This window comes from Spea bombifrons, chromosome 3 (assembly GCF_027358695.1).
Source record: "Spea bombifrons isolate aSpeBom1 chromosome 3, aSpeBom1.2.pri, whole genome shotgun sequence".
NCBI classification, from domain to species: Eukaryota; Metazoa; Chordata; class Amphibia; order Anura; family Pelobatidae; genus Spea; species Spea bombifrons.
The window spans coordinates 108,457,037-108,471,745 of record NC_071089.1 but is presented as its reverse complement, the minus strand read 5'-3'; the positions used below and the strand labels follow the sequence as shown (position 1 = coordinate 108,471,745).

The 14,709-nt window shown below is 42.6% G+C and overlaps 1 protein-coding gene across 1 annotated transcript in view; it reads left to right on the top strand.

Annotated features, from left to right (window-relative positions):
- The first annotated feature begins 10,238 nt into the window (after positions 1–10,238).
- The window catches only part of MBOAT2 (membrane bound O-acyltransferase domain containing 2), a 58,029-nt gene continuing 53,558 nt past the window's right edge, over positions 10,239–14,709 (top strand). Inside the window, exon 1 of the mRNA XM_053458837.1 lies at positions 10,239–10,649. Within this exon, the coding sequence (XP_053314812.1) occupies positions 10,578–10,649 (72 nt within the window). The 5' untranslated portion in view covers positions 10,239–10,577. The remainder of the gene's footprint in view (positions 10,650–14,709) is intronic.

The window sequence follows — 14,709 nt, the reverse complement described above, 5'->3', positions numbered from 1 at the left end:
CCACTCCAAGACATCATATTGTTCAACTAAATTCTCCAAAAAGTATGGCATCATTTCCAGCAACTGGCATAATCTACAACTCTATCCACCACCAAGCATAGCTTCATCTACAGCAGCTCTATCCACCACCAAGCATGGTTTCATCTACAGCAACTCTGTCCACCACCAAGCATGGTTTCATCTACAGCAACTCTGTCCATCACCAAGTATGGCTTCATCTACAGCAACTCTGTCCACCACCAAGCATGGCTTCATCTACAGCAACTCTGTCCACCACCGAGCATGGCTTCATCTACAGCAACTCTGTCAACTACTCAGCATGGCTTCATCTACAGCAACTCTGTCCACCACCGAGCATGGCTTCATCTACAGCAACTCTGTCTACCACCAAGTATGGCTTCATCTACAGCAACTCTGTCTACCACCAAGCATGGCTTCATCTACAGCAACTCTGTCCACCACCGAGCATGGCTTCATCTACAGCAACTCTGTCCACCACCGAGCATGGCTTCATCTACAGCAACTCTGTCAACTACCGAGCATGGCTTCATCTACAGCAACTCTGTCCACCACCAAGCATGGCTTCATCTACAGCAACTCTGTCAACTACCGAGCATGGCTTCATCTACAGCAACTCTGTCCACCACCAAGCATGGCTTCATCTACAGCAACTCTGTCCACCACCGAGCATGGCACAATCTCAAGCACCTCCATCAATCTTATACTTAAATCTCCAGAATCACCTCTAGTAATACTCTAGTAATACCCCTCGCAAACATGATGCAAGAAACAGCTATTTCCTAAAGAGTTTATCACAATGTTCTACAACCCTAAAAGCCACAATGATGCTTCGATAAAACAGTAAGGCGAAGCACAATCATTTGATCTAGGACTAGCCCTGTAATGTATACATGTTATGCATGTAAAATGTATTTTCTCCTCAATCAGTACTGGTTTGGCAACATTTTTGGCAAATACACATATCTCTTATCAGTCTATCATCTAGAAATTTGCAGGGGGATCTAGTATTTATGAGACCGGCTTGGCGGGTTATGCCCTGTTTAGTATCGGGGAATTCTTTACTAGTTATTTTTCTAATTTCCTTCACAATTTTCAGCAGAAAGTAAATCTTTTTCTGGAAATCCAATGTGGAGGATAACATTAGCACCCTACTCAGTTATCTGTTTCTGAGACCCACATCCATCGACTTTCTCTCTTCCTTATAAGGTTACCATCATTATTCAAAATAATTTAAATAATCAAATAATTGCTTTTAGACTTTGCATTTCTACAGTGTTGAATGTTAGAATTTTCTTAAATACATGCCTGTCAATAAAAAAATCTATAAATAAAAGCAAGAAATAAATTTGATCACAGGAACAATGGTGGTTACCAATAAAGAGAAGCTCTATTCTTATCACCATACCAAGCTATGGCATATTATCGATGAATGGTGGCCATGATACCTGGGAGCGTCACCCATTGACCTGGAACCTGGAGGACGCTGGATGTCACTCCAAATAAATGAAACCAATAAAAGTGGGTCTGGCATCTTCAAGGGCTACAACGGATGCCCCCGCCATATGTAGGGAACATGCACAAGATCTCTGTTACTTTATTGACATTCTAAATGTAAAAATAAGTCATGGCATGCATGCTGGGGGGCAGAGATGCTTCTTGACTGGGGCGCAAGTTGGTCGAAGACCTATCCTGGGAAGGATTATAGCTCCATTTTTATAAAATCAATTTTAATTAATAACTTTCCATGTACAACTATCACAAACGAGGAAAGGGTTCAGTAATACGTTGTAATGTCTGAGAGTGATTAACAAACTAACAGGGTGGACTAGTCCTGGTGACAAATTGAATGGACGATTAAAAAGGGGTCAATCTATAAGGGGCAAAAAAAAGGCACATCCTATATAAATAGCAGCATCGACACTGCGGGCATCTGAAATGTCTATTTCACCCCCGTTCTCGAGCTATAGGAAGTACGTGACATATTTAAATAGATGCAGGCCTGAAAAAGAAACATAGAATGCGTCGGCAGATAAGTACCAATCGGCCCTTCGGCCCATTCATAGGGCTGGATTCCCCATAACACTATTGCACATTAGAAAATACTCAGTATAACAGGTGGAGAGCAGAGCTAGGAAAAGGTTACATGACAGTCCTCACGCCGGTTACTATGCACAGAGTCAGATGTTTTCCCTCTGGGCTCATTAGTCGTGACATCCATACTTTCCATTACATCCGCTTTGTTAATTACGCTACAGTTGTTTGCTCACGCAGATTCATTGTGTGCTCAGCTTTTCATCTCTTCCATCCAGGGGCCGATTAGCAACGGGTTTGACCGTAGGGCACTTTGAAGCGAGATGCCACTTTTACAAATTGAAGAGGCGAGATGGCGGTTTTATATAGTTATTTCCGAGCAGTCATTGCTTTATTTTCTGTGGTTGTCCATGCAGGACCGTTGACTTGGGGCCAAAGGTAGTCAAAGCGTCCGTACAATGACCACACCTGGGAAGCTACTGAACACATGAAGAAAAACAGATCATATAAAAAAACATACAATCCATGTCTGCCTTTACCTACTGAAACATAGAAAGTGGTATTAAGGCTTGCAGAATCATACAATCATTTCCGAGGCTGTATCACCTTTACTTCAATGCTGCAGCTTAAGACATAAGTTATATGTCTTATGTGTTTTATTAATCTCACATGTTTCCAGTTGCCCTTTGACTTCTTCTTGAATGAGCCACGTATGGAGCAAGAATGAATTCTGAGAATGGTCTACGACTGGCGCTTTATTCGTGTAAGAAGAGGAAAAGGAATTATTTGGCATGTTAGCTTTTTCTTTTGTAATCACTGATTACCTCTCTATCCGCCAAGGGTCCAGTTTTAATATTACCCACCTTTTTTGCAAACCCACATTAGCTTTGATCCTCAATCATTCGTACACTGCGATACCAGTGCAATTCCTTTACTTGCCTTCTAACCGCGTTCTGCATCAATGCTAGTCAAACAGAAACACGCCCGTGCTGTCACCATGCCAAGTACACGGGTGGACTCGCCATACAAGCAGTGTTAGAACACCACTAAGTTCTTCATTCTACACATCTACTCTGGGAGACGCAATTTTCATGTTCCATTGTTCTGCCTGCCTATATTCTTTTAAAAAATATTTCTCTTATGTGATGCTATTCTTATTTATATAAGGTTTCATTTAATAAATTCCATCTGAATTCTTAACATTTCTAATCGTCTAATAAAACTTTAATGTCCGATCGCTTCCCCATACCTGCCGATTCCCACACTGGTTTATTAATCATAGGCCGCCTCTGGGATGTGGGGAGAGCCATCAGTCCTTATAACCAACTATTTTTTTATTAATTCTAAGAATTATTTTATTATTATTTATTATTATTATTTTATTATTTTTAAAGTATTCCTTTTCCATATTCCACTGTTGACGCCGGATGCTCTTGTAGCCCATATTAATCCTATCAAAATGGACAAGCAAATGCTGGAAACAAACGAAACCCACGCTTTCTGATTCATTTAGGGGTCCTACAAAGTCCCATGATATTGTTTTTGGAGAGGCTGCACAAAAATGAAACTTGCAATGCAATTAAAAATGCCCCTCATTAATATTTTGCATATCTCTATTGTTCTTCCTTTAAGGGAGAATGTTATTTTCTCTATTATTATTATTATTATGAATCAGGTAATGTAACTGTGAAAATGAAGACAGAACGTTAACTTTGGCCCATTTTGTAACAGAAACTCATTCGCCTCCGCCTTTAAATGCGGTCTCTATTAATTGGTTTTATCCAGCAGGTGGCGCCATTACTTTTTGGCTCATGGAGCAGGGCATTAGTGCAGATAACAGCTCAAGCTTGACAAATTGTTGGAATATCCGGCATGTTTGGTTATTTCCTGGTCTCCGCACTGTCGCTTTGACGTACTGGTGCATTTTTCATTTTGTAGTGTACGGTATTGCGTAACCTTTACAAGAGAAATCATTTATATCTATTTCTTGCACAGTCTTGAGGCGCAAAGTCCACTCATCCACCTAAAATAATCAATACCAACCATGTTTGCGTGTTCTTGTAAAAGCATTTAGTGAAGATGAAAAACAATTGGGATAAACCTATACATTACTGACATTGTTCTAGTGGTGATGGTAATCACGGTGTTAACCAGCTGCTTTCATGTAAATAAATGCTTTGAGAGCAATATATCCGTACCTGGGAACTTGTGGGCTACCCGTAGCCTACCCTTGTGGGTATTAAACGAGATGGGTGACTTCCACTACCTCTCCCTGTTCTCCCCATCTCTCCTCTTTCTCATAATCGTCCTTCTCTCTATCATCTCTTCCCCTCTCCCCTTTCTCTCTCCTCTTTAGCTCTCCCCTATATCTTACTCTTTATCTCTCCTTTTTCTTACTATCTGTCTCTCATCTTTCTCCTCATCTCTTACCTTTCTTAACACCTGTGGTGGGAGCATAAAGTCTCTTCCTACAGACCTTTGCTTCAGTGCTCCATCACTGTCTTACGCGGCTTCAGTGTTGACCGCCGGGACATGACATCATATTCCAGCGTTCAGCATCAATAGGCGGCACGCTTCTCGACAGAGCAGTGAAACCGAGTATGTACTGACCTTGCGAGTATGTACTGACCTTGCGTTGCCATTATTGTCAGGCGGCAACCTGGCCGTGTGCCACAACACAGGCTTTGGATGCCTTTTGTGGCACGCGTGCCATAGGTTTGCCATCCTTATCATCGTATGTGTTATGTTATTGTCATTTCTGTATTTTTAATGTTTTTGTTAACGTTCCAGTATAAGAGCTCTTTGGAATTTTCTGGTGTTCTATAAATACAATGTAACGTAATATTGTTTGGCGTCACTTAACAAGCAGAAGTCCCACATTGTGCTGATGATAGAGTAGGCCGAGGCGACCTTGTTCCTCTTGCTTTATGATATCAGCACTTGGCTCGGCCGCGCACTATTTTTATAAACTCCTGCTGATATGACAGCTTTCGTTGCTGTGATAGCCCCCGCTAACATGACAGTTTGTGTGTGACATGGGAGCGTATCGCGAAGGCACAAAAGAACCAACTGCCCTTTTTCAGTGAGTTTTACTGAATTCCTTTTCCATGGAAGTCTTTTTTCCAGGAATTTATGAATGGATTTCCCTGGGGTGATATTACGAGCGAAGCACACGTGGACATAACAAGCAGTGCATCATATAACAACTTGGACAGAAACAATAGATAAGGGGGACCCTGTCAAACTATCACACAATCTGGAATATTCTTCCATCCCCAGTGATGCTACGGGGCTAATCTCACCGATACGGCGCGCTCTATTGGTGTGACAGACCTCCGGCGGCTGTGCATTCTGATCTGACAGGCCTCATAGGTTTGATAGACCGTGCCGGTGAGAGGCCTCTGCTACTAATACAGAATCCGCTGATATGATGTGTCCGATTTATGTGACGCGTCCCCAAATCCCGTAAATTACTTCTATGTGATAGAAATCTATGTATGGATTTAATATTACATATAGACATTGGTAGCAACCATCTTAATTCTCTTTTTCTATATGATTGGTTCACTCAGCCAAGACGGGTGAGGAGAAAGGTGAGAACTTCAAGAGAGGATATTGATTAGATAATGCTGGTTCTGTGAGAACCTGCCACAGGAAAAGTTTTAGATTAAGTATCTCCAAAACTATTACATTAATTAAGAAAACCCCCCAAAAGACATGCTATAGGCGGCTTTAACAAACAATCTCGGCTGTGTTTAAAGCTGCGAAGGTCTCCTGTAAGCCTCCAATAACTGGTAGGGTATGGACAGCAGATGACTAAACTCATTGTTTCCTAACCGTGATTTATTTTACAAAACCATCTTCACGCCATAATAATAACATTATAGACATTAATTTAAACTCTGCACCATGGTAACTGCTTTCCATACAACTGCCGAACCCCAGTCATAGCTCACGTATGTAATATTCTGTGACCACGGACTAACCTTTAACGAGAACCATGTTAGCATTAAACGATGTGCCAAAACGTCTCCGGGGAGGAGACGTGAAAATGTCCTGCTCTGCACTCTATGATCACGGATTAAGTCGCCACATTTAGCTGAAGGATTGATAGAAGCCTTTGTTGTTGAGATTCTATGTAGATTCGCAAGCATGAACAGGAACCTCTTACCTTTAATTGACTTATATATATGTCATTCCTCAGAAGACCTAGCAGTGTACCTTGTTAGACAGAAACATTTCTCTCTTCAACATTTCTTTCACGTTTACTTCTAGATTATACTTGTTTTCCGGGGATGATGTGCGATTTGTGGGCTGACATGTAATAACGCCCTGGTCTGCTTTTAATTTTACTCACTCTTCATTCTGAAGCCACCGGGATCAATGAGTTCAGATTTAGGCTAGGTTTCCACTTGTTTTTTTTTTTTGCTAAAAACACCCATAAAAACGCCAATTCAGCCACACGGCCAAACTGCTCTGTGGCAGTTTTTCAAAATCGCAGCATGTTGACGCTCTGGCGTTTTTTGCAAGGAAATCTTGGTGTTTTTCTCCAATAGAAGTCTATGGGAGAGAAAAAACGCCATGAAAAAGCCATGTGGGTTTTTTGCCTTGGCGTTTTTTATGGCGTTTTTTCCACAGTTACAATGCAGAGGATGGACCCAGTATCTGTGTGTCCTACGAGAAATAGGCTGAAAACAAACAGTTTCACACAAAACAAAGTCCTGGACTGGTTCATATTGAATTTTACACCATTTGGAACAAACATGCCATTACAAACAAACATACGCGACTGGATCCTGCGTGCCAAAAGCAACAGCAAACAATTTGCACCATCATTTGGGGCCAATCTTCCTAGAGGAGCAGACATTCGGAATAAAGCATGCCTTACAAACCACAGAAAAGAGACAAAAGGGTCCGCCAGGGCATTTAAGTAGAACTCTACCAAGTAAATGACATCAGGAGAGGGCAGATACTTGCCATTTATCCTAATACCTTTTAGCTGGGTGAAACTTCTAACTTGTAAAGGCTGTAAAAACTGCCAAAAAAAGCAATTTCCACAGAAAGGCTAAAACGCCAGAAAAAAAACGCCAAAACGCAGGAGAATGCCGTGGCAGTTTTCTTGGCGTTTTTTCTGGCGTTTTTCATCAAGAAAAAAACGCAGGACAAAAACCCAAGTGGAAACCTAGCCTAAAGGGGATGAAAGTAATGAATAAAAGGAATTATCAGGACGAGGTGGATGTCCCCAATAAAGAGAGTCTTTGGAAATGTAATAAGTTCAACTGAATAAACTCATTCACCTACCACTGGCTATTAGCTATTTCTTATATGATGGGTTGGCTCTGCTGGGTTTAACTCAGCGATATTGCTTTAATTAATTATAAAAGGCACATTTTAGGATTCACAGAAATTGAATTATTCGCATTCTTTTAGTTCTGGGCAGGGCTGTCTTTAACCCCTTAAGGACCAAGCTTTTTTTTTTTTTTTTTTTTTTAGCATTTCTGCGGTGCTCGTGTTTAGCTGTAATTTTCTTCTCTGTCATTTACTTTACCCACACAAGTTATATGGTTTTTTTTCAGGACAGGAAGGGCTTTTTTTAGATACCGTCTGATTTACTATTAAGAAAAAATTCAATATGGTGAAAAGTTGTAAAAATCTAAATTCTTTTATTTAAAAAAATCTCTTACTCATCTACAAAGGGTAATGAAGAAAACAAACAAACTGCTAAATGCATTCTACTATTTGAGTTTAGAAATACCCAAAGGTTTTCTTTTGTGCTTTTTTTGCAAGTTATATAATAACTACAAGTAGCATATTGTCAAAACCAAATTGTTTTAAACCTTGTAAGCCTGCCCCCATTTGGAACATAGTTGAAGAAGGCCACTTCAATTTACCCAAACAAACCATATATTTTTGAAACCTGGACACCCCAAGGTATTTCAAATGCTAGTAATTTAACTCTTTCCATGCACTAGTTTTAACCAAAAGCCTTTGCCACTCCCCCCCCAAATTATACTTCAGGTATATATTTACGGATCCTGGTATATGTCACTTCCAAACATCACCCCAATATGTGTTCAGCAACATCTCCTGAGTAAAGTGATACAACCATGCATGGGGTTGTCATGTTGTCCGGAGGCTAAAATGTCAAATTTGAGAGATGCACATTTTTTATAACAACCAATTCAATTTACCCCATCAAAAAGTAGACTCCCACATGCTGACTTTCACATGCTGGTATTTTAACACTTTCTGTGCCAGGATTTGTAGGAAGATATAGTGCCAATTTTAGAACTTGCTCACATTTTATTTTTTCATTATTTTATTTTTTCACATTTTTGTGGACATTTATTTTCTTTTGTTTCCCTTTTTTGATGTCTGGGTGACATCACTGGAGCATTATTTTTTATTTCATATTTTTCTTTTATATTTTACTAATCACATAGTGATTAGTAAGCTGGGCTCCATTGACTAGCATGGTTGATTACAGTACCTGTAGTTAACATCCAGGAGGTGCTCAGCTGTCTGGACAGACCCTCTGGGAACTCTTTTACTTTAACTAGGCGCTGGCATCTTGTCAGAGGCAGCACACCTTACACCAGGGGTGTCCAACCTGCGGCCCTCCAGATGCCGGAGGACTACATCTCCCATAATGCTCTTTCAGCTAAGTGGCTGGCAGAGGAGTATGGGAAATGTAGTCCTGCAGCAGCTGGAGGGCCTCAGGTTGGACACCCCTGCCATACACTATGGCGCTTGTGAACACTCTCTGGTGCGATCAAACAGTGCCGTGGAGTTTTTTTGTGTGTTTTTTTCCCAAGGTATTCAGTAACACAGGTTGAGTAAACTCATTACTGCAGACAGGTGCCGCCATATTGAATATGCGATTGCTCCGTTTTTTTTTAATTGGTGTTGCAGAATGCCTCAATACAGCAACAGTGGCTTAAGGAAGACGCTCATGTAACCCCATGACAGGCCAGGCATGTAAACGGTCACAAATTGCACGCATGTCTGGCACATCAATTGTCATCTAGGGATTAATGACCAAGTCATGCAAATGCATAGAGGGATCCCCCCCATACACCCCGGCCCCTTGGCTTGCAGGATATGTGTTTGGCCGACCTGATGTCCTTCTCACCGCTGTGCAGACACAATATACTCAGCAGCCCACTCCAGTGCCGGCATGCAGAAGAGTTCCAGGGGGTCTAGCATATGTCCTGCGCTCCCTGGTAAAGGAGAGGTCACCTGTGTTACCTGCCTGGAGCTGAGAATATTGTCTGCGGAACCTGGCTTAGCTGGGCCTGGCGAGGACGCCAACGTTTGTGGGTGTTAGGGCTGGTCAGTTCGGGCCAGCAGAATAAACGCCTGAAAGGGTTCCAATGGGAGGCAGGCTTTATTTTTAAATAAATGTTAGTTAAATAAATTACATAAATAAATTCCACAAATTAGTGTTCCTCGCCCTATTGTTCTAAAGGAGCATGCTTAAGATTCTTGGCAGTGAGATTTATGGCCCACGGCTGAGGGTTTGGCCACTATATATTTATGTAATTATTTTGGAAGGATCCAGGGTCCCGGGGGCCACACCTGGTCCTTTTCCCCTTGGTAAAGGTAGCCCAGGTTCTGGGTCAGCCATTTTTCCCAGGATGTCTGCAGCATACATTTTACACATTGTAATGTATAAATGATGAAATAGTATAAAGAGTTAATACATCCGACACACTGCGGGGCAGCACTTTCCATGATCTGGTTAACAACACGCGAACCATACGTGTGTCCTGGAAAGAACCGGGCAACCCTATGTGGCTCGTGTGCCTATACAGCGCATTGTGGGCTAGTAAAGATGTCACTCGGGCATAATTTTTATGTCATACTTATGTTTTAGCGTCGTTATTTTTATGACACTGGTAAATATATTCCACCTAGAAACATTTCTTCTTGGGAAACATTTCACATGACCTGCATTCTATACAGAACTGAAACAATGAAGCCCATCTGCAGCTTTTTCCTGTTCCGCTGGCACCCGGCGGGGAGGTGATGCTGAGGCAGACTAAGGCAGGCAGTGATTTTGAGAATGAGAGCACTAAGTATGTGCTCTGCAGGCTTCCATACATGAGTGTTTGAGCTTCCCCAGCCCAGTCCTCCCTTCTCCCCCCTCCCTGGCTGTCATTCTGCATTCAGTGCACTGAGCGGAGGCAGGCTAGCTCTTTGTGGTTTCGCTGCATGGAGAAACCGATGTATCCTCGCCCCGGAGACATCGACGCCGTTCCGAATCATGTGAAACCAAGTGCCAGCATTCCTTTCCATCTCCATTCCTTGTAGGGTCTTGGATTTATTGAGGGATCGCCTAATTCCCTTTGGTTATTTTGGGACAGGTTGTGTTAGTTGGTGCGCCGGAGCAGGCTGCACATCTTTTTTAGGGAATCAAGGTCCTGTCCGCCTCCTTCGCTCTTGGATTTACAAGGAGAGCAGGAAGAAAGCCACATCGGCTCCATCCTCATCTTCCTCATCCTTTCATCCTCTGAGGCATTGCCATGGCTACTAGTACCACTGGATCCACACTGCTTCTTCCTCTTAGCGATGCAGTGCAGCTGCCAATAGACCAGGTAAGGGTATTAAGAGGTCAATCCAAGGGGCCGTGTCCTCTCACTCCTGCGCTTCCCGTGGCTTTGGGCTAATGTTCCGTACACGTTTCTTCTTTGTATTGCCTTGGGTCCGATACATTGTATGTTTATTATGATTCTATTCCTAACGCATCGACCCTTTGAATGTATGGACTGTAAGAAGCGCTGAGTAGATTGTTGGCGCAGTATAAATAAAATATTATTATAATTATTATAAATATTATTAATAATAACCCTGGTCTGTGAGCAGGTAGCTGCCGGTTTCATTCTGCAATGTGATTGCCATACATGACCTTTAGGCTGCTGTATGTTAGAGCGGCTGGGATGGAATATAATGGTGTAGATACATATTAAAGGTAAGAATTCCTTTTCTGGGATAATCAATTATTTCCTCCTCCACTCTAAACGGTTTAAAGTCCCAAACAACTTCACCAAACTGGAAGTGTCAATTGCTGAAGTGCCAGGGCTAAAAAAAACGTCTATATTACCGGTTCTTCAGATAGGAGTCTGCATCTTGCATTGGGTTCTCTGCCATTATTTCTGCTTTTGCTGTCCCTTCTGGCACTGAAATGGTTAATGTTTTTTTTCCTTCTTGGAAACGCAATTCATGGAGAAAAAAAAATCTTGTTGCTTGCCCCTGTAGCATTCGAAGGGTTACAGCTGCCCTTTAATGCCAGTATATCTGCAACTAAAAGTTTGGAGTGCGTTAATTATTGATACCCCGCAAACTTGCACCCGCATGGATTCCCGCAAGTTATGGATTCCTCAATAATCCTATTCAACAAACGGCACTGTGGCTACCGAATGAAAGCAGTAACGGTAGCCAGAGCAAGCTATAGTGTTAGCCCATAACATGTACTATGCTTTCTATAACTGCGTGTCCTTGCACACGCGACGTGTATATACCCCCCGTGCCCAGGCAGCTAAGTGGCTGGAGGGCAGCTTCTCTTCTTTTGAGATGACCTGGATTTGTCAGGACTCTAGAAAGTTTGACATGTGGATGCCCCCTTTCCAGAGCGACGCAGAGGCCTGCGATAAAATGGCGTGTTCTAGAGGACACGCTGACATCCTGCAACACTTATGTCATAGATAGCCAAATACAGACACTATAGCCTTTATGGATGGCGATATGGAAGATGTTGGCTGAGTGTTATGAGAGTTGTGAAGCACACAGGAGGCGGTAACCTGCTTAGGACTCAGGACCCTTTGTGTTTTAGGGATGTAGATATGATTCAGTTCAAGTGGACAATGACCCTTAAACTATGGTAGCCAAATGATTACAGACATGATTGGTTTGAGGCTATTCCACCCCAAAGCTGAATGTTGGTTTGTCTCTTTGGCTCCAGGAATTGCATTTGTTAGAACGGATCTGCTCATGCGCAGTAAACCTCCAGCCAGCTCCAGCATTGGCTCATGCAAGAGATGTAACAAGACCCCTGTGTGCATGCGTAGAAAGTATACCCTTCAGACAGCCAAAACTGGGGTGAACCGGGGGTGTCGGGGAAGGGGGGGGCTGGCGGTGGTACAATGCGTATGTTACCCCATTTATTTATCTATACAGCCAAATAATGCGTATTAATGACTTGCTGAGTACTTTGTGCATTCTTAGCTGGTGACTTTATACGGTCACTTCAGGTATTAGGTGGAAATCTACCTTAAATCAATGCGGCTCTGAAAGGCACAGATTTACAAGACAGATGGTCACCCTAGATTTTTTTTTTGAAAATCCTAGTTTTTACTAAATCTCAGAATGATGCGGTTACCTGAAGCTCTATTTTGCTATTACTTAGAGGTCCAGCTTTTGTAACGTTAGGTATTCATGACCAGACGGTCGACTGCATCTCTGGTGGAGGCTCCGGCAGAACTCATGGTGTGACTCCTGCCCTGACAATGTCAGATTCATTGGCCCGTATTGAGCATTTTAAGCAGTTCTGGGGCAAACTGAGGAGCAGCCGGCAGGAACGCACCGCTGGTTTCCATGGTGATTGCACCACATTTAGATCTTTCCTCCAGAACTGCTTGTTATGAACGTCACTAGGTCTCTTTTGCCTCCTCCTCTGCCTGCTTATACTGAAGCTGGAGGTCTACCTAAGTACATGTGCCTTAATGCATATAAGGACAGCCTACGTAACTACACAGCTGGCCTCAGTAGTCTTTTACTTGTTTGTAATAATTAATCCTCCATAGTGTAGCCATTGCAGGAGTTAACCCTTTCATACAGGTCAGGGTGGGTTTTTGAGGGCACAGCCTTATGCAGAATATGAATGATACACGGTAACATATTACAGTGCGGTGGGGATCGCTCCCTAGGTGTCCATATATTACACATTTGCTATGTATTTAGGCCACTATTTCTAAGCGTGTTAGAAAATGGAACGGCAGATAGTTGTAAGTACCATACAGAGTACCTAGACTCTAAATGTGTTGCAAAGTAGAAGCGCACTGATATACTTGTTTATGCAACACACCCAACACAGCTTAATCATGCTAAAAAAAGATTATCAGGAAACGTGATTTTTCATGTGTACCAAAAGATCAGAGTACAGTTAGTATGTGGCTAAGCATGTTACTGTTTGAGTGTTAGTAAGTATGTTAGTATGTTACTGTGTGTGTTAGTATGTGGGTAAGTATGTTCATGTGTGTATGTTACTGTTTGTGTGTTAGTCTGTATAAGTATGTTAGTATGTTACTGTGTTTGTTAGTATGTGGGTAAGTATGTTTGTGTGTCTGTCAGTATTTTACCGTGTTAGTATGTTAATATGTTTGCATGTGTGTTCTTGTGGAATCGGATCTAGTAGAGAGTTGGAAATAAACATGTTTTTGTGTACTTGTAATAGTGAAATACGAATGCACTCGTGGACAGCTTTTTTTTATTTTATTATTATTGAGGCCTGAAAAAAGTGCCAGGTGCCAAACATGCCAGTAAGAGACGGTGGACACCAAGTCCTTTTCTTTGTTTCTTCTGGGACCGCACTCCCCAAAGGGATTTGTGATCCCTTCCTTCCATGTCAACAGGCCTGCAGGAGGGCCGGATCCTCCAAAGAGCTACCTGTGTGCCCTTCTCACCACAAAAGCCAGGACCTTTTCAGGGGACCCAGCTCCACCATGGCATTTTTTGGGTGATTCCGTTTATTGAAATTAAATAAAAAAAATTTGAAAAAAAAGACACGCGTGCTCCGTGCAAGAACAGTGCAAGCGTGGTGAACTACGGTATGTACAAGAAAAGCCCTCCCGAGGAAGCACAACCTTTTAGGCTGATGTGATAAAAGCGTCTCCATATGCAGCAGCACATCCAGTCTAAAAAGGCTGTGGCTAGCTGCTCCATCCTCAGCGGGACGAGCATGAGGTTGGATACTGACTTACTGCTTGAGCCTTGGTGCAACATAGGTTGTGGTGGGTAAAGCTGATGGAAACCCCTCCACTTAAAATGAAGGGGGTGATCTGACCTCTGCACCTCTGTCCCGGGCTTATGAGTAATGATGCTTCTGCTACCCCCCCTTAAGATTAAGTAGAGGGGTTTCCATCACGTTTACCCCACCACAGCCTATGCTATGTATCCCAAAGACAATGTTGTATTCGGCAGGGCAGATACTCCGTATACAAATACACTGAGCACCTTCTGCCGTGGTCTGCTTGCTGCTCGGCAGTGATGTCTGTCGGGAGATAAATTGCTGTGATAAGAGGGGACGTGTGCTGTGTGTTCAGGCAATGTCACAGTAGGCAGGTCACTACAGTATCTGACGAGGAACATCTGGGAAGTGCCGTTTCCGGAGGTGGTTGATAAAAACCAACATCTAACCCGTAGCTGGCTTCTATTTAAATCGTTACGTCGGGACATTCGGCAGATATAAGTATGTAATGTGCTTCCGGCCACAGGAGAAGCCCTGATTGGAATTATTTCCTGGGAGGATTTGGGCATTCAGTGCTATTGGGAATAATGTTTCTAAAATATCATTTTGTTATGAAAGGGACCGCATCAGTAAGCATATAACACCCTGTCATGCTCACCCCCGGCCCTTGCTCATCCGGAAATTGCTTGTCC